A 21,358-nucleotide genomic window follows, 5' to 3' on the forward strand; every position below is an offset into this window, starting at 1 on the left:
TAAGATCGGGTTACATACTATAAACATTTAATCTAGTAAACATTTATTGAGTGCACATTATGGATCAGCCACTTAAAACTCAATGGGTAAAGAGAGTGTTTCTAAAACAATTAATCTTATGGAATTGATATTTCCTTCACTTAGTTTGTTGCAAGTCCGTGAATTACAGTCCCAGGTATAACAGATCAGAATTTAAGCTCACTGCAATTCGTATGTATGCTAATAGAAAAAGACAAGCAAAATCAAATCAAACAAAAATTACCCAGAGGTTCTCTTAAAACTGAATGAGAACTATCATTTTTTTAGATAAATGACAGCACTATTTGCATGAAAACTGGCACTAAAAATTCCATCGCTTGACCCAAAATTTTTGTCCTGCCCTGTATTTATATAGGATTGACCTGACTGTTGAGCTCCTGCAGACTTAAAATGAAACTCTGATCCTCAAAAGAGTTGCATGGGGAAGTACAGAAAATAAAAATCTGTACCTATTTAAGGACATTCCTACTGCTGTCATAATGCTTTTGTACATACTTCACAAAACAAATTTTTTTCCTTATGTTAAGTATTACTGGAAATACCACAAGACAATTTTTTTTTTTGCAGTATTTCATCCTTTCTATTTTTAGTCTCCATTTCTTTTTCTCCTATTTACCAAACCTCTACACTGCCAGAAATCATCAAAATTGTACAACAAACCATAACAGTTCTGATTATACACTAAAATAGAAAAAATAAGACTTTTTGGCTATTGGGAGATTCAATTTAAATGAAAGTCTCATACAGAATCTCATTGATAATTGGTCTTGCAAACATCTCTAACAGAGCTTTAATAAAAATATTTTGTGGTTTTATGAAAATGTAAGGCTTTTAGTCTTTTCTGTTATTCATAAACAATTTTGGGGAACATGTATTTTTTAAAATTTAAGTATACATTTTTTTCTTTCATATTACTTGGTAAAATAAAATCTAAAATGAGAATTCTGATCTTCATTTTCTTGAAATTTAGAGATCTAATCCTTATTCTTTTGAAAAAACCAAAATCATAAAGGATGAATGTCTGGGTTCTTAGAAACTCAACCCAATGTTTTCATCTAATCTATAGTTGCAAGTACAAGAGCTGAAAGTTGTGGGACATTGCAATTGTAAGTCCTCAAGCACACGGTGGGGCCAGGGTGGGGGAAGGTGGAGGTAGAATTCTAAGAAGCATCTAATTATATTATCTACAAGGAGATCCAGGACTAAGAAATGGGTACATTCTTCCCACGAGAACCTGAGGACACATTAGGACATGATTCAGGTTAAGGAAAATTGCCAGCTTTTCATACTTCACTTGCATTTTTAGGCATGCTGCTTTCCAAGCAGCATTTTGTTAAACAAGTTCTTAGGAATGTTCAATATTCTGAGCCATTAAGAATGTACTTTTCAAATGTAATATTTCTGAGTAAAATTTTCATGAGCAAAATTCTTATTTCACTATAGAAAAAAATTTCAAATATATTTTCAGGTAAAATAATTAAAAGATTATTTCCCATTTCAAAAAAAAAAAAAGAGAGCTGTTTTATATTTTGAATCCTATTCTGTATTCCCTCTGTCTCAAACAAAGATATGTGAGATATGGACTGTATGCTTGCAAACTCCTTTGATTATATTAAGCAGACTCTAGACAATAATTCATAGTGTGAATTATACTATTCACTGTGCATCTGATGAAGGTATTTTTTCCCCACACTTAATACTAGTCAAGTTACACATTTTTTCTTGTCTTTATTCAAAAAACTATAATTAAGAATGACTGTGTTCTTTAGTTGATTATTAGAAGAAATGAGAAACTATAAGAAAGATGATGGAGAAATCCACTATTTTATAATTTTTTATATTTTGGATTAAAATAGTCCCTGTTTCTCCTTAAGTTAACTTTGTTCAATACCACTACCATATTGTATGTGCCTGAGAAAATGTGAAAAGAAGTATAATTAAAAAGGAATCTTACTTTATGGAATATAATATAATAAAATAGATACATTAGAACATTGTATGTAAACTCAGTATTAGTAAAACATAGGATTTTAAGTGCATCATGAATGCACATGCTTAAATAGGTCATTTAATGATTTTTAACAACAAAATAATCGCATTATTTATAGAAGTTCTACATAAACTTTACAAAAGCTGTTGTTAAGTGGGTGGCACTGCATGTTTATATGACAAAAATTGTGACTTTTATAAAGCTATAGCTGGAGAAAGGGAGAAGGGAGGAGGGGAAGAGAGAGAGGGGAAGAAGGAAGAAAGGCAAATATATATATATATATATAGAGAGAGAGAGAGAGAGAGATTTTGAAAGAATGCTGTCCTCTCAAAAACCCTCAATCAGGAGACTGCAAGTTTATTTCAATGATGAAAATAATGCTATTCATAATTTAAAAACTACCCTGTTGTAATTGTTTTAAAACTATAGTACATTTTTCACTGACTTTTTAAAAAGAGAGCTAAAAGTCTGTTGCACTTGGCAGATCATCGAAACCACACTGGGTTATAAAGTTTGGGGTAAAAATCAAAATTTAAAAAGCAAATGTCAAAAGTAAAAATCTGATTAGAAATTAGGGTCTGTTTTCTTATGTGACTTGTTAACCTATTCAAAAGACATTAAGTAAAATTACAATTCTAAAACTCTACTGAGCACTAGTATGAAAAAGAAAGTGAAAAGTGAAGGTGTTAGTTGCTTGGACTTATCTGACTCTTTGCGATCGTATGGACTGTAGCCCGCTAGGCTCTTCTGTCCATGGGATTCTCCAGGCAAGAATACTGGAGTGGGTTGCCATTTCCTTCTCCAGGGGATCTTCCCAACCCAAGGACTGAACCTGCATCTCCTGAATCTCCTGCATTGGCAGGTGGATTCTTTACCACTAGTGCCCCGCTGGAAACTACCCCAGCCTATTTTCTAAACCATGAATTTGTCAACCTCACTCATATATTAGGGTCCCTTAAATTGCTCTTCCTCCTGTTTGGAATATCTTTCCCCCCAGACCTTTGTAGGTACTCTCCTTCTCATGGTTTAGGTCTCAGAGAAGACTTCCCCATAAGCTGTGTCTCAAGGAGATCACCTTGCTGTCCCTTGGCACTTTTTTTTTTTACCATGTTTTATTTTCTTCACAGCACTTACCAGTATATGAAATTATCTGTTTAATTGCTCACAGCTTATCACATCCCATTCAACTGAAAAATCTTAAGAAGACAAACTGTCCTGTTCATAGCTGTAGTAGCTATAGCTCTGCCTTGAACTGAACTTGGCACATGACAGGCGTAAACTAGTATTTGTTGAATCAATGAGTAGTAGATGTAAGCATAGGGTGCTACAGAACACTAAAAGGGGACAGAGCTTTGAAGAATGAGAAAAGAACAGAGCTAATGGCTGGAAAACATTTCCAAGTGTTTGGGCTCCTAATTAAACCATACCTAAAGTCAGCATAACTTTTTTTTTTTAATGTGAATACATTACCTTTTTGCTTAATCCAGCTTGGATTGGGTTTTCTGTTACTTTATTAACAAATACAATTGTCATTCAGTGAGAGCATAATTTGAAATCCTGGAAAGCTGATTAAAGTTCTACTTCAATAAGAATATTTTGACGTTAAGAGTTACCCTGAATAAAATAACACTACCTCCTGGCGTGGCGGACTCCCGCTGTCACAGGGACAGACGAGACAGAGGGAAAGTGACGTTGAGACTGAGTTATTGTATGCTGGACTGGATACTTTCTGAACTTCCTTCTTACTTAAGCTTCCCTCATTCTATAAATAAAACATCGATGCCCTTTGTTAAATAAAGACAACTTTGCATACTTTGGGTTTTGAACTTGTCTGCCTTTAGTTTAGAAGGTTGTATCTCTTTATTTTGTTGATTTCTACATTTACATCTGTTTAATAACTGTATTGTTTTCTTTCTACGATCTATTTTATAATATTCAAAAATGTTATTTTTTATTCTCTCTAGAGAATGTTTTATTCTCTCTAGAGAAAAACCTGTTAATAAAATTTAACAAAAAAATATGTATATACTCTATTTTCCATCAATCTAAATAAGACTAAATATTTGTTGCCATGTAGAAAACAAATCCCTACTTTGGGGCATCTGTGTTAAACAGACTACCAAAATTCTTCCTATTCTGCCAATAGGAAAGAATGAGTAAGTAGAAGGAATGCAAATGAATCAAATCTGAGGTTTATGGTAGTCCTCCACAGCTTTACTTCTCAATTCTCTATTCAAACTTTTAGAGGACAGGTCAGGCTAAAGGGATGAAAAGGGGTCAATAATCAAGAGCTCAAATGAAGTACTGATCAATAATTTAGGGTAGAAAAGAAAGGATTTTAACTGATTTGAAGAAAGTTTTAGGAAGCCCAAATTATAAATGATTCCCTAAAAGGAAAGATAACTACAGAAGTAGCACTTTCACTTTCTCAGTCTGACGTATTGATGTTTATTGACGTTGTACTAGACACCACCCATTACAGGGACATCCTTTCACGTTGTTCTCTTTTTCTTCCCTGTATATTTAGGTTTTGACTGCCTGCTTCTAACATTAAAATGCTTTCAACCTTTAGCTTTTTGGATGATGAATCTGCACTGGGTTGGATCTATTTTAGAGGGCAACTTCCACCTAAAAACTGTGATTCTGTGGATCTTCCTATGTCCACACATGCTCAACATCCTCTTGCCTCTCCCATGGTTTGCCTTATTGAAAAGCTTTGACGAGGCTCATGAGAGCCGGTTGCTGTGTTCCAGACAAGGTCCTGTCAAAACAGAATCGGTATACTGGGGAACACAGGCCAGGCCAGTTGAATTCAAAGGACATTACCTAAATCCCTCTGTATATTTTGCCTTTAAAAAAAATGTCAGCATTGTAACTACTCTGTCTCTTTGTTTTATAATTTGTATGTTACACATGTGAGTGCCCCCCGCCCCCTGCTTCTGAGTCATAAGAATATATCACCAAATGACCTACTTGGACATTTAATACCACAGCGCTCAGAACAGCCTCTAAGTACCTAGCTGTTTGAGATTCCTGTCAACTGAATACAGATGAAAAGGAAAGGAGGAGGCTGATCACAGGGGTTCTGCTGATAACACTTCATTTAATATATTCCAGTTTAGCAACAAGGGGCCACAAGAAGAAAACTATTTTATTTAAAATGACAGGGTGACTATGTTAGACCCACTATAAATACGTCCCACCCAGGAAGTGATGATAATAATGATAATGTTACATTTACAGTTTAACTCTATGGGGTGATTCCTCTCAAATGAACTCACCTCTTGAGTGTGACACATCCATAGCACATCTCAAAGGCTCATAAAATTGCTATTTCATAGATACTGAGATATGGGGGAAGGAGCAGGTGTTCAATAACTACCCAACAAAGCACAAAGCAGCTGTATGGAGCAAGGTGTTAGATTCTAGCATTTAATTGATATGCCAGACAGTGTTTAAAGCATAAGAATAGAAAATGGCCAATTTAAATGTGGTTATAATTAGCTGAGGCTAACATTCCAGTTCTGTTCTGAAGTTTCAGGAGAAATGAAATCTACCAAAGTAGCAGGTCTAGCAGTTTCAGGAGGAATCAGTGGTTTTATATTTGATCTTACGTATATAGATAACTGGGCTTCCACAGTGGCTCAGCAGAAAAGAACCCGCCTGCAATACAAGAGACCCAGGTTTGATCCCTGGGTTGGGAATATCCCCTGCAGGAGGGCATGGCAACCCACTCCAGTATTCTTGCCTGGAGAATCCCAAGGACAGAGGAGCCTGGCAGGCTACAATCCATAGGGTTGCAAAAAGTCAGACATGACTGAAATGACTGAGCATGCATATAGATAAATGGAAGCGCCTCTTTGATTAGTGCTATTTAAGTACTGTGGGTTACTTAGAAATAACTGTATTTGGAAGCCAGTTCTAGCCCTGCATAGTAAGTAATGATTCTTTGAGATCTTGACCTGGAAACAGTAAGTCAAATGGCAGTATTCTATGATTTTTCACATATTTGAAATTATATCTTTGGCAGCTACTGCTACTAAAAAGTCTTCATGTCCAGATAAAATGTAAAAATATTAACTGAAGTTATGATTATACTGAGCATTGCTTTCTGGAGTTTTCACAATGGAAATACTACTGTGGAGGCCTCAGTACTTCCTGGTAGATTTCAAAGTTATGAAATCTCTTTGATGTCTTTTGCTTTATCTTGAAAGGATGTTTTTGTCAAATATTAAAAATAGTGTTTTCATCATTAGTGTGGTGGTGGTTTGACTTAGATGTAGTTAGACTGTATGTCACTTTTGCAGTCAACCTTTCCCCCAACTGGCGTTATACAACACTGACTCAAAGTTAGCAAAATGAACTTCATTTCCAAATCTTCTATTAGAATTTTCAGTTAAGATGAATCATGATTATCCTCTGATTTCTCATAGCCAGCATATACTGCTAAGTAATGTTGTGTGTATGTGTACCACAGTTTGTGACTCATAGTATTGAAGTGCTACAAAATTCTACCCTGTAGATCAGTGTGTACTGATAAAATGCTTACTTGATAGCATGCAATTATGTGATTGGTACCATTACAGCAAAAACTAAGTGCTCTAAGAGCAGTCATGGCCCTCCTGACATTACTAACATAAGTACCTGGCTACCAAACCAGAAAAGATCTTCATTTTGGTGTCTGTGAAAGAGGATAAGATAAAAATGTAGCACTACTTCTTACTTCAGAATCTGAAGCAATCTGTATAAGGATATTGCCCCTGAAAGGATCTGATTGTGTCTGGTCAGCTGGCTACGGCCTTTTCTGGTTGTTGGAAAAACATTTCTTCTCCCTGACATGACTCCCAGGTGCTACTGCTGAGCAAATGGGAACAGCACTGCCAGAAGTATTTGAAAAGAACAAAAAAAAATTGATTTGGACAATCTATGAGCTCTTGTCATTGACAGGGACACAACTGTGACCAGGGGTATGACTAGGGTCAGAGCAAGGCTAAAAGAAAAGCACCCAGGAATTCTCTCTTGTCATCAGCTTTTCAAACTAACTACTCTTGGTTAGCTGCAGGCAACATATAAGTTTTCATCAAGCACCAAGAGACATTTCATAGTATTTACAAGATGCACTTAAATTTTTCCCAAGAGGTGGCTACTTCTGCAATAGCAAAACACTTAAAATGTGAAGTTCAGATGGTTAGCATAGCTATAACATAGGAGGATTTCTCGCTAACGTGGAAATTGCAAGCTTATTCATTACCAACAATTGTGTGAGTTGCATGTGAAAGCAGCTAAAAATACTTTTCATCCTTTGATAACTATTTTAAGGCTGGTATTGATTCTGCTATTTTTAAAAGAAATAATTTATTTTTACCAAACAAATATTATCAAGAGATCGATTACTATCACAAAAGAAAGGCTATCTAGGTTTCCTAAAAAACTGCAGCAAACAATGCAGAAAACCATTAAAACAAATAAATATGTGGCACAAAATACATGACAAAAATGCACTGAATAAATTTTACCTATTCAGTGGCAGAACGCTAAATTATAAACAAATTAGTTTAAACATTTGTTGAGGAATATAAGCAGATTTAGAGCAGCAATGGACCAATAGTGCTAAACAATACTATGACTAAATAATTTTCCTGAATATGAGAAACAGAATTATTTCTAAAATTTTCTTTAAACGGGATCTCTCATATATACAAGTTCAAGAGTTCATACTTTCGATGTTGTTTTTTTAAACCAATATTTAGCTATAGACTCAGCTGGGAGGATACACATGAGCTAAGAGAATATCTCTGAAGAACTAAATATAAAAAAATTAGTCTTGGAATAGGATCCAGGAAGAAAAAAATTAAATGAGTGCTAAAGAGACAAATGTTTTAAGAAAGATGTAACATCTGAGAAATTTTAAAAACCTGCCGAAGACCTTAATTTTTCAATGTTTGGCAAAATATATTATGAAAAAAAAGAATCTCGTCTTTGTGAATAATAAAATCAAGGCATAAAATAATAAGGAAACGTGAAGCAATGACAGTATGTCAGGCATTAATGAAAACAGTTCCAAATAGTAAGTTTAAAGACATATAACTCAACCAGCAATGCTATGCAAGTTTTCCAATGCAGTGTTTGAAGAGAGCAGATTTCTTTTCGTGTTTTCACATTTACGGGATACACTTCCTGCTCGCAGTTTCTAAAGGGTCACTGTGAGTCCTCTAAAGGTTTCTTTATCATTTAATATTATAAATAATTATGTTCCTAGGCGGCAGTTCAAAGCTTAGCACAGCACTGGTACAACACCCCAGGAAGGTCAGGTGACCTTTCTCCAATTCTCCTCTCTCTGGTGCTGAGGACAGACAAAGTGATATGTCTGTCATACGCCATTACCATTAGAACAGAATCTTGTTCTTTTATTACAACTGAACTCCGCCAGATTTCTCAGCAGGAATGCTAAGTGAAATCAATGTCTTGGATTTCCAGGCTGAGCTTGGAGGTCACAGCCACTCTATCATTTCTCAGCATTATCCTTTCTCGCGCACGCACACACTCCCCAAGCCTCCAACTGGCGCACAGCAGATTGAAAACAGCATGCATCAGAGGACTCACGCTGCACAATTTTACAGCCTTTTGGAGCCCCTTCCTTTTGATTCCCCCCTTCCATTTTTTTTTGCAAATTGCAAATAAGTTTTGTTTGTGTCCTTCTCTGGAGTTGTGAGTCAAAGGCACACCTAGGAAGAAGGGCAGGGAAGCAAACCCATAGCACGCGGTTGATTTTTGACAGCTGCCAATAAGACTATTTTCCTTACATCATCACCTGGATGAGGCTTATGATTCCATTGTTCCAAACAATAAAAGCTTTATGTCTGCTTTATGCCAGGTAGGAAGGCAGATAACACAAAGCTATTTAGTAAAATAATTCAATTTTACAATAAGACACATGTGAAAATCCACCAATAAAACACACAGAAAATGCCCTCCGGACACTCAGGATTGACTGTTTCAAAATATATTTATATGTAGTAATAAATGATAACTGTTATATTAAAGCGAAACGGCTCTGTGAAGGCAAAATGTTTATTATGCTAGGTATAAATGTCAATTCCAGTCTCTAAGAAACAGAATTCATGTATTGAAATGCATCCTCTTTATTTATTGTTGGTTGTATTTTTTTAGTCATGTTCTTCATTTAAATGACAATAGTAATACTTATTGCTCTGGCAATTTTTAACCCACTAAACTTTACTGCTGAGCTAAAACACAAGCATATTTAAGACATCTTTTCTGACAATAATAATGGGTGTAAACAGGTATACTAGAGGAAACTGAGCAAAGAACAGACATATTTTTATTAAATTGTGGTTGTTATTTAAAAAGAGGCACTTTCTCCTGGGTTAAAATTTTTATGTACTTTAAAATAATTGCAAGTGGTAAGAAATACAACTTCAGCTGCTTTCTTAAACTTTATATGATAGAAAATTCATGAAGACTAATTTTCCAGAAGTGAAATTTAGTGACAAAGTATAAATATATTTTTTAAACAGTATATAATCATAGCTATAGAAACACAATCCACTTTTTCAGTAGCACTAAATAAAGGGAGGTACTTGAAGCTGTACAATATGGCAGAATTCTAACATTACTGGAACAATCAAACTTCGCATCCAATCTGTGGAGTTCTATGAATGTCTGAAACCATATACCTCATAAAACAGTGCCTTCATCTTGGCAAGCTTTATGTCACTTTTATATTTGGCATGGTTTACCTAAGGAAGTGTCACAGCAACTGCTCAATAAATTTTTGAATGAATGAATAAATGAATGAGTAAATAAATACATGCATAAACAAATGAGGCTGACTGTCATTAAAAACTTCACGATTATTCTATTTAGAGATTTGAGGAGAAGATATTTGGTGGGCTACAGTCCATGGGGTCACAAAGAGTTGGACATGAATGAGCACACAACACTCAGTATCAATGATAAAAAGTTACCTAGTGGCCAAGAAAAACCCATCAGTTCTTTACAAGTGAACCATGTACTCTAAAGTGATAAAATGAAATGCCCCAATGAAAAGCATCATTATGAACCATGATGTGAAATCACATTAATAAATCATGGGGGAAAAATCTAGAATAATACCTCAGAGTTATTTGTGTGTGACAATGACTATGCTGCTACAGATATTTATTTTTCTCAGTGTTAGCCTGTATATGTGTAGAGCCTTCTCTTGTGTTGTTGGAAGAGGGTGTTTGCTATGACCAGTGCGTTCTCCTGGCAAAACTCTATTAGCCTTTGCCCTGCTTCATTCTGTACTCCAAGTCCAAATTTGCCTGTTACTCCAGATATTTCTTGACTTCCTACTTTTGCATTCCAGTCCCCTGTAATGAAAAGGACATCTTTTTTGTGTGTTAGTTCTAGAATGTCTTGTAGATCTTCACAGAACCGTTCAAATTCAGCTTTTTAAGCATTACTGGTTGGGGCGTAGACTTGGATTACTGTGATATCGAATGGTTTGTCTTGGAAACAAACGGATATAATTCTGTAATTTTTGAGATTGCATCCAAGTACAGCATTTCAGGCTCCTTTGTTGACTATGAGGGCTACTCCATTTCTTCTAAGGGATTCTTGCCCACGGTAGTAGATATAATGGTCATCTGAGTTAAATTCACCCTTTCCAGTCCATTTTAGTGAGCTGATTCCTAAAATGTTGATGTTCAGTCTTGCCATCTCCTGTCTGTCCACTTCCAATTTGCCTTGATTGATGGACCTAACATTCTAGGTTCTTATGCAATATTGCTCTTTACAGCACTAGACTTTACTTCCATCACCAGTCACATCCACAACTGGGTATTGTTTTTGCTTTGACTCCATCCCTTCATTCTTTCTGGAGTTATTTCTCCACTGATCTCCAGTAGCATATTGGGTACCTACTGACCTGGGGAGTTCATCTTTCAGTGTCCCATCATTTTGCCTTTTCATACTGTTCATAGGGCTCTCAAGTCAAGAATACTGAAGTGGTTTGCAGTTCCCTTCTCCAGTGGACCATGTTTTGTCAAAACTCTCTACCATGACCCATCTGTCTTGAGTAGCCCTTTGTGGCATGACTCATAGTTTCACCAAGTTAGACAAGGTGTGGTCCATGTGATCAGACTGGTTAGTTTACTGTGATTGTGGTTTTCATTCTGTCTGTCCTCTGATGGAGAAGGATAAGAGGCTTACGGAAGCTTCCTGATGGGAGAGACTGACTGAGGGGAAAGCTGGGTCTTGTTCTGATGGGCGGGGCCACGCTCAGTTCAGTTCAGTCTCTCAGTCGTGTCCGACTCTTTGTGACCCCATGAACCTCAGCACGCCAGGCCTCCCTGTACATCAACAACTCCCGGAGTCCACCCAAACTCATGTCCATTGAGTCGGTGATGCCATCCAACCATCTCATCCTCTGTCGTCCCCTTTTCCTCCTGCCCTCAATCTTTCCCAGCATCAGGGTCTTTTCAAATGAGTCAGCTCTTTGCATCAAGTGGCCAAAGTATTGGAGTTTCAGCTTCAACATCAGTCCTTCCAATGAAAACCTAGGACTGATCTCCTTAGTATGGACTGGTTGGATCTCCTTGCAGTCCAAGGGACTCTCAAGAGTCTTCTCCAACACCACAGTTCAAAAGCATCAATTCTTTGGTGCTCAGTAAATCTTTAATCCAATTTTCTGTTGATTATATTCTTTGAAGCCAAAGATGGAGAAGCTCTATACAGTCAGCAAAAATAAGACCAGGAGCTGACTGTGGCTCAGATTATGAACTCCCTATTGCCAAATTCAGACTTAAATTGAGAAAGTAGGGAAAACCACTAGACCATTCTGGTATGACCTAAATCACATCCCTTACAATTATACAGTGGGAATGACAAATAGATTTAAGGGGTTAGATCTGATAGTCAGAGTGCCTGAAGAACTATGGACGGAGGTTTGTTACATTGAACAGGACACAGGAATCAAGACCATCACTAAGAAAAAGAAATGTAAAAAGGCAAAATGGTTGTCTGAGGAGGCCTTACAAATAGCTGTGAAAAGAAAAGCAAAAAGTAAAAGAGAAAAGGAAAGATAATACCCATTTGAATGCAGAGTTCCAAAGAATAGCAAGGAGAGATAAGAAAGCCTTCCTCAGTGATCAGTGCAAAGAAATAGAGGAAACAATAGAATGGAAAAGACTAGAGATCTCTTCAAGAAAATCAGAGATACTGAGGGAACATTTCATGCAAAGATGGGCACAATAAAGGACAGAAATGGTATGGAGCTAATATAAGCAGAATATAGTAAGAAGAGGTGGCAAGAATACACAGAACTATTCAAAAAAAGATATTCATGACCCAGATGATTATGATGGTGTGGTCACTGACCTAGAGCCAGATATCCTGGAATGCGAAGTCAAGTGGGCCTTAGGAAGCATCACTACGAACAAAGCTAGTGGAGGTGATGGAATTCCAGTTGAGCTATTTCAAATCCTAAAAGATGACGTTGTGAAAGTGCTGCACTCAATATGCCAGCAAATTTGGAAAACTCAGCAGTGGCCACAGGACTGGAAAAGGTCCGTTTTCACTCTATTCCCAAAGAAAGGCAACGCCAAAGAATGCTCAAACTACCGCACAATTGCACTCACCTCACACACTAGCAAAACAATGCTCAAAATTCTCCAAGTGAGGCTTCAACAGTATGTGAACCGTGAACTTTCAGACGATCAAGCTGGATTTAGAAAAGGCAGGGGGATCAGAGATCAAATTGCCAACATCTGCTGGATCATCGAAAAAGCAAGAGAGTTCCAGAAAAACATCTATTTCTGCTTTATTGGCTATAACAAAGCCTTTGACTGTGTGGATCACAATAAACTGTGGAAAACTGTTCAAGAGATGGGAATACCACACCACCTGACCTGCCTCCTGAGAAAACTGTATGCGGGTCAAAACAACAGTTAGAACTGGACATGGAACAACAGACTGGTTTCAAATCAGGAAAGGAGTATGTCAAGGCTGCATATTGTCACCCTGCTTATTTAACCTATATGCAGAGTACATCATGAGAAATGCTGGGCTGGAGGAAGCACAAGCTGGAATCAAGACTGCCAGGAGAAACATCAATAACCTCAGATATGCAGATGATAGCACCCTTATGGCAGAAAGTGAAGAAAAACTAAAGAGCCTCTTGATAAAAGTGATCAAGGAGGGTGAGAATTGGCTTAAAACTCAACATTCAGAAAACTAAGATCATGGCATCTGGGCCCATCAATTCATGGCAAATAAATGGGGAAACAGTGGCTGACTTTATTTTATTGGGCTCCAAAATCACTGCAGATGGTTACTGCAGTAATGAAATTAAAAAGACGCTTGCTCCTTGGAAGAAAAATTATGACCAACCTATAAAGCATATTAAAAAGCAGAGACATTACTTTGCCAACAAAGGTCCATCTAGTCAAACTATGGTTTTTCCAGTAGTCACGTATGGATGTGAGAGTTGGACTATAAAGAAATCTGAATGCTGAAGAATTGATGCTTTTGAATTGTGGTGTTGGAGAAGACTCTTGAGAGTCCCTTGGACTGGAAGGAGTTCCAACCAGCCCATCCTAAAAGAGATCAGTCCTGGATGTTCATTGGAAGGATTGATGTTGAAGCTGAAACTCCAATACTTTGGCCACCTAATGCAAAGAACCAACTCATTTGAAAAGACCCAAGGCTGGGAAAGATTGAATGCAGGAGGAGAAAGGGAAGACAGAGGATGAGATTGTTGGCTGGCATCACCGACTCAATGGCCATGAGTTTGAGTAAGCTCCAGGAGTTGCTGATGGACAGGGATGCCTGGCATGCTGCAGTCCATGGCGTCGTAAAGAGTTGGACACGACTAAGTGACTGAACTCCCTAACTGAATTGAGCCTGTACATGGAATACATTGAAACTACTATCCATGGAGACACCAAAATATCACTGCTTTAAAATTAAATTATATTTAATAAATGTCACCATTATTACCAAGTTTTAAAAACATGTTCTGCTGTGATTATATAGAAAAGCACATCACGCCTCAAGTATACCTCAAGCACAGATCATGGAAGGTCCATTACACAGCTGAAAAAGCTCATAAAAGTGGCTCATTCATATTTCCTAACATCACAGTATCAAGTACATAATTTTCCACTCTATCTTTGTACATGTTGCTAGTGAATCATGTCTAAGGTCCTTGTCCAGGGTGAGTTATTATTCCCAATGTATTTATCTATTAGTATAAAAAAACAGACTTGGGGGATTTGGGAAGATGGAGGCTGGAGGACACTTTCCCAATCCAGTAGTTTTCGTTCCCAATTTCTATTCTGGATTAATATACTGACTATGAAAAGCATCTGCCAGGGCACTAGAGGAGGATTAAAAAATTCTAGGATTTTTTTTCTCTTTCAAAAATTTCTAAATTTTTTTCTCTGTGTATTTTTTCTATTGTTGTGAATACTCTAATCCTATTATTTTTCAGACATTTCAAGATGAATTCTTGAAATAAAGAGCAGAAGCAATTTTCTAGGTAATTCAGCAAAAGACCAACAGCATTATTTCGGGGGGTAAATTCACTGTGTTAAGTTTTCTACTGAATATTTTCTAACTGTTAGAAAATATGTGTGAATATTTCCCTGAGCAAGTCAGAGAAAATTCCTTCATGGATACTCTTTTTACATTTTTACATAGGAAGTTTAATATATTCATATACTATCATCTAGGTAAGAGCTTAAAAGTCACGAAGAAGTTAAAATTAATTTTTCTGCTTCTTTCTTTTGAGCCAAGAAACAAATTATTTGAAACTCCCCTGATCCTTTTCGAGGTTCTCTCAGGAAATGCTTTCTTTACCCAAAAAACAAAACTATTTCTAAATACTCTTACCTTTAACATTAGCATTATCTTTCTAATGGGCTGAATAATTGGCTGGATGATATGTCTGAAATTGTACCTATACTATATCACATAAACAGTTACTGATATTTAAATAAAACATTTTCTCTATGCCCTAATCATATTCATATTTAAGGTCTATTTCAGTTCTCCTTTGGGACAATCTTTGCAGGTCCCTCACTGAAGGTATTAATAATATCTTTGTCCTAATAACTTAACATTCTTTCCCTGTAACTCCTTCTAAGACCTTATATCATAGAGTATGGGTATCTATTTTATCAGACTATAACATTTTTGGTGACAGCACAATTACCTTTTAAATATTTGTATCACTCACATTTTCTACTACAGCTATCAATGCATGTTCATTGAATAAATGAGTGGCTAAATGTTCTGTGAGTAAATTTATAGGGACACAGTCCTTACTGATTCTACTAACCATCGTTTCCTTGAAGATTTAGCCTTTCGCCCAGTTACTGCCACATAATAGGTATTCAGTACATGTCATCGAACAAAAAGCAAACTCTAAATGCCAAAATATGTAGCTTCTTCAAAGGGGTACCTTGCTTTTGGGTGGTGGGCTGTTTGTGCTCTTGTCTGTGTGAATGCTGGTAGGAGATACAGCAGCACCGAGGTTGCCTTGGGATACGCCTGGGAGCTTTCCTCCTGGAGATACCTGCATTGCAGCTAGCTGGGCAGCATATAACTGCTACAGGAGAGAGAGAGAAAAATAAAATAAAATAAAAGGACTATCAGCCATGAATAAATGCACCTCTCAGAAAGTACCTATAATCCTATAATAAGATGCGGTATTTTTCCTATGGGTATTTTTCTTTACTGCCTTGGAATATTTAAAGATAGACACTGTCACTTCAACTTTCATGACTTACTTCTCAGGGGGGAAATGACTTACATCACACATAAGGAATTTTAGTTTCAGTATAACCAGGGACTCAAAGGAAATAACAATTATCCATATTTACTCTTTACCAACATCAGTGGAGGTACTGTATATCATGTTATTTCGTTAATAACTTTTCCCCCACTCTTTTAAATTTTACATGGTGTGTTACAAAAGAATGTAGCTTCATACTCCAAGTAATGTTCTTAGTATTCTTATTGGTTCAAACCCTGTATATTTCCCTTCTTTGACTTGCTGAAATGGACAGCTGTCACAACTTTTTTTCTGATTATTAGTTGTGCAGAAATACAAAAAAGCCAGTGGAAGGGAATGGAAGGAGACTATTTGAAGAACATTATTTGGTCAGTCTACCTCCACTGATAAAAATTAACTGGATGCTTGCCAGAATGCCACTTTACTTCCTGATATGTAAACATAGACAAAACCTGAGATAATCTTGAGGGTTAGGGTTTTAAGAAAGACTATCTAAAATGCATACTCTTTGACTAAGCCATCACATAATATTTCTTATGAAATAACCAGCAAAAATTCTTTGACAAATCAATTTAATAATAAGGGAAAATTTTGCAAACTATAGCCATATCATGTAGGATCTTTAAACAAGGAGGTTGCTTTCGATTCAGGAATCACATCAAATGTTTATTTATTTATTTTTTCATTTATTTTTATTAGTTGGAGACTAATTACTTTACAATATTGTAGTGGTTAACACTCTTTCATCTCCACATAGCAGTTTGTGAAAGTTAAAAAATCTGACTGAAGAAGCAACTATCTATATATACATACATAAGTATTAATAAATAAGTATGTGTGTATTAGTCACTCAGTCATCTCTGACTTTTTGTAACCCCATGAACTGTAGCCCGCCAGGCTCCTCTGTCCATAGAATTCTCCAGGCAAGAATACTGCAGTGGGCTGCTATTTCTTCTTCCAGTGGATCCTCTCGACCCAGATCTGCACTGGCCTCCTGTCTCCTGCACTGGAGGCAGATTCTTTACTGTCTGAGCCAGCAGGGAAGCGTCCAGTAAATAAGTATACACACACACACACACACACACACATGTCTATATATGTATAAAATACAACACAATTTCTCATTTCTCACTTGTCTTAAGAGTTCTTGGATAGCTTTTAATATGCAAGCTAGAACTTCTGTAATAAAAAGTTTGATGCTAAAGAAAAAGCTCTCAAGGAAGAGTACTGTCAAATAGTTCTCTGGATTATCTTGGTTTTTCTCTGAAAGAAATATGAAAGACTGAAACTGTTCAGGATAAACCAGAGACTGATAAGTGGGGTCTCTCTATAAATGAAATAATGAAAACTGAGAACTGGCATTTATTTAAATTTAAATACATTTATATTTTTTTCACAGTTTCCAGCGACTTTGGTCTAAACAAAAACAGGACAGTAAAATCATTTTAAAAATCATGACTTATTTTTTATGTAAACTAATGCAAAATACATTCTCAAAAAAAGAAATTACAGAGAAGTATATTAATACTATCAATAATGATTGTTCCTCCCCCACATTATTTTGCATGAATTGCAATTATGTTATTTCTGATCCCAATCAGAAAAAAGAATAAGATTTAATTTATAAGGCTTTAATAGACTGGACTTCCCTGATAGCTCAGTTGGTAAAGAATCTGCCTGCAATGAAGGAGGCCCTGGTTCAATACCTGGGTTGGGAAGATCTGCTGGAGAAAGGATAGGCTACCCACTCCAATGTTCTTGGTCTTCCCTTGTGGCTCAGCTGGTAAAATATTTGCCTGCAATGTAGGAGACCTGGGTTCGATCCCTGGTTGGGAAGATCCCCTGGAGAAGGGAAAGGCTACCCACTCCAGTATTCTGGCCTAGAGAATTCCATGGACTCTATATAGACCATGGGGCAGCAAAGAGATGGACATGACTGAGCAACTCTCACTTTTTAATAGATTACCTCAAAAGTAAAAGGATACGATGTCAAATATGATGACTGACTTATTTGAAAAGACCCTGATGCTGGAAAAGATTGAAGACGGCAGAGGATGAGATGGTTGAATGGCATCACTGATGCAACGGACATGAGTTTGAGTAAACTCTGGGAGTTGGTGATGGACAGGGAGGCCTGGTGTGCTACAGTCCATGGGATCGCAAGGAGTTGGACACGACTGAGCGACTGAACTGAATTGATGATGACTGGGAGTTTACCATTTTCAAAGTATCAGAAATGACTCATTTCCCACACTTATGTTAAAAACCTATGTATTAAGTTCTGCAATTCAGAAATTAATTTCTTCTGTCATCATCCTGAACTGGTTTTGAAGCTGTTAAGAAAATAACCAATATCCCAGGATATCACTTTACAAATTAAAAGTTTCCCAGTGTACTGAATTTTAAAATATACATATTTTAAAATACTGGCTGGCTAATTATAAAACATATTGCAAATTTCACATTGTACTGTAAATGGTATCCTTATCTTTAAAATTACAGTGGCAATTACTTCTAGAAGTTCACAACACATATTACAGGTTTAGTACACACAAAAATATAAGATTGTTTAGTAATTACAAAAATGACATGGGATATTTTAACCTCTGTAGCTAAAAACAAAATTGTGAACAAACTGGTTACTCAAAATTTAAATTTGATCATTACAAAATTATTGCAGAGTATTTAAAGAATAATGACTATTATTTAATTAAATAGATGATTAATCACTCATAAATGGTGATTAAATGTTTAAACATCAATCACTATAGAAAGATTCAAAACTTCCAGGAAGTATTAAAACTATTATTAAAAATACAAGTATAACTGAAACACTTGAATGAGTTGAGTTTGGAGATGGTATATGCTTGGGATTAAAAAAAACCTTATGTGTTCTTCCTTCATTCAAATAAATGCAATGTTTCGGTTTTATTTATTAAGGTTTATCTGAGTTAAACTGTCTTAAAAATTCCTGAGTAGAAAAGAAGATAAATTTTTAAAATACACGAGCCCAATTAAACACATATTTTTATCAGAATAGTGTACTGGAAACTGGCTGTTTTACAAAATACAGAGATTTAAAATAATTAATGATGAAAAAGTCATAAGCTTACTCCTCACTCAGTATGGTTAACATTAAGGAGCAATGCTGAATTCTCTCCTTTCTAATAGTTGGTTTTCGCTACGCAAGGGGCAGATATACAAAACTACGTTTCCTCAATTGTGATTAACTTTCCACTATTCCCAGATCATTACACTTCCCACCACAGACATCTAATTTTCTTAGTTTGACAAGGTTTGGAAACAGGAAATATCCATTTCCAACATATTTTAATTTGTGTCAAATATGTGCTCCTTAAATTTATGATATATTACAGAAATATAAAGAGGCCTCAAGTCTTACAGGATCTGATATACATTGGGCTTGCACAAATAAATAAACCAGAAGTTTTAATACTGCTGGGACCTAATTTGGCCATTCACAAGTTAAAATAACTTTTCAGTAGATTTCAAGAGACTGACAGTGGTTTTCATACCTGGTTATATATCAAGGGTAGGCAACTTAAAAAAAAAATGCTGCTGAGACTAATTTTAATTCAACTTTTCAAAAACTTACATCCATTTGTTTATTCATTAAGATAGGTGTGTTGACTGATAATAAAACAAGAAAGTCAAGAGATGATTAGTATTTTATCTCATTTATTCAAGCAGACTTGAGCATGATGATAGGTGTCTGTACCATTGTATTGTGTGTGTGTGCTCAGTTGTGTCTGACTCTTTGCGATCCCATGGACTGTGTCCCACGGACAGCCAGGCTTCTGTGTCCCTGGGATGTTCCCGGAAAGAATATTGTAGTGGGTTGTTATTTCCTACTCTAGATGATCGTCCCAACCCAGGGACTGAACTCACGTCTCTTGCATTTCCTACATTGGCAGTCAGATTCTTTACCACTCACACCACCTGGGGTGAAGGAGGTATATAATCTCAGAATCACTGGCTCATCTTCTTGAGAGGGGAGGGGCACGGAATCTACAGGGACTTGAAAGCCACCTGAAGTAACAAGCATTCCCTTAACCACAGATCTCATTTACATACTATTAATATATACATATAAAATTATATATATATGGCCTTCCCTGGTGGTTCAGTGGTAAAGATTCCTCCTGTCAGTGAAGGAGCCGCAAGAGAAGAGGGTCAGCCCCTGGGTGGGGAATATCCCCTGGAGAAGGAAATGGCACCCACTCCAGTATTCTTGCCTGGAGAATTCCATGAACAGAGGAGCCTGGCAGGCTCCATGGGGTAGCCAAAAAATTGGATAAGACTGAAGTGACTGAGCACTCATGCACATAATTATATATAAATAAAAATGTTTTTTTTAAATGGGCTCATGTTTCTCTTTAAAGGACAGCAGACAAAACCTGAAGTTAAATATAAGGAGTATTATAATAAGTGTACTTTTATGAAAAACAGTTAAGTCGTTCTTAACATCAGAAGGAAGCTGAGAGATTCTAAGCATAAAAAGCTGAAGCTTAAAGAGAACACTCAGGTCATGAAGTTAACCAGACTGACAGAAAAACACTTTTTTACCTTGAAGAATAACTTGACCCTTATCTGGAAACAAATATGTTAAGGATTTGGTTTGATCTCTAAAACTCCCTGATCCCACAGAGCATTAGATTTTCTATTTTTTATATACTTCACATACTGCATTCTTATTCCCTTTCCCTTCCACTATCCCTACACCTACTTCAGACAATGATTTTCTTTCTTAATGGAGACAATGATGTACAATTAGGTTGGAATCTATTCACTGGTTACTTAAGGTGTCGGTGTTCATGTGCTCACATAAATATGTTTATCTATATCTGACAATACATAAAAGGAAGTCTCACTTTTGCCTCAAATTGTTCCTTAAAATTACATCTTTGTCTCTTGAGCATTTTAAGCCTCCTCAAGGGCCATTTCTACTTTTGGAGAGAGAGTTAAAAGGAAGGCAAATGTTAGTCGCTTAGTTGTGTCTGACTCGGCAACCTCATAGACTGTAGCCTGCCGGGCTCCTCTGTCCATGGGATTCTCCAGTCAAGAATACTGGAGTGGGTTGCCATTTCCTTCTCTGAGGGATTTTCCGGATCCAGGGATGGAATCCAGGTCTCCTGCATTGCAGGCAGATTCTTTAGCATCTGAGCCACCACGGCAAACCACAATTCTAATCCCAACTCTAAGCTAGTGATCTTGGGCGACCACTCTGAACTACAATTTCTTAATCTGCAAATTCAGGGATAAATAAAACTGGCCTGACATGGTTACTGTGAGAAATGCATCACAAAATGTGTACAGAACACTCAGAAAAACACATGGTAAAAAACGCTTGACCAATATATAACAAGTCATAATTATTCATGGGTTTACTATACTAAGTGGGCTTCCCAGTGGCTCAGTGGTATAGAATCCATCTGCCAATGCAGGAGATGCATTGAGGTTTGATCTCTGGATCAGTAAGATCCCCTGGACAAGGAAATGGCAACTCT

The 21,358-nt window shown here is 36.6% G+C and overlaps 1 protein-coding gene across 18 annotated transcripts in view; it reads right to left on the reverse strand.

The window, feature by feature from the left end:
- Positions 1-21,358, reverse strand: part of SOX5 (SRY-box transcription factor 5) — a 1,099,609-nt gene that overhangs the window by 66,091 nt on the left and 1,012,160 nt on the right. For all 18 annotated transcript variants that reach the window (XM_043441163.1, XM_043441162.1, XM_043441157.1 and 15 more), the window contains one exon: positions 15,498-15,644. In XM_043441163.1, coding sequence (XP_043297098.1) covers positions 15,498-15,644 — 147 coding nt within the window. The remainder of the gene's footprint in view (positions 1-15,497; positions 15,645-21,358) is intronic.

Source organism: Cervus canadensis, chromosome 21, assembly GCF_019320065.1.
Source record: "Cervus canadensis isolate Bull #8, Minnesota chromosome 21, ASM1932006v1, whole genome shotgun sequence".
In the NCBI taxonomy this organism is placed as follows: Eukaryota; Metazoa; Chordata; class Mammalia; order Artiodactyla; family Cervidae; genus Cervus; species Cervus canadensis.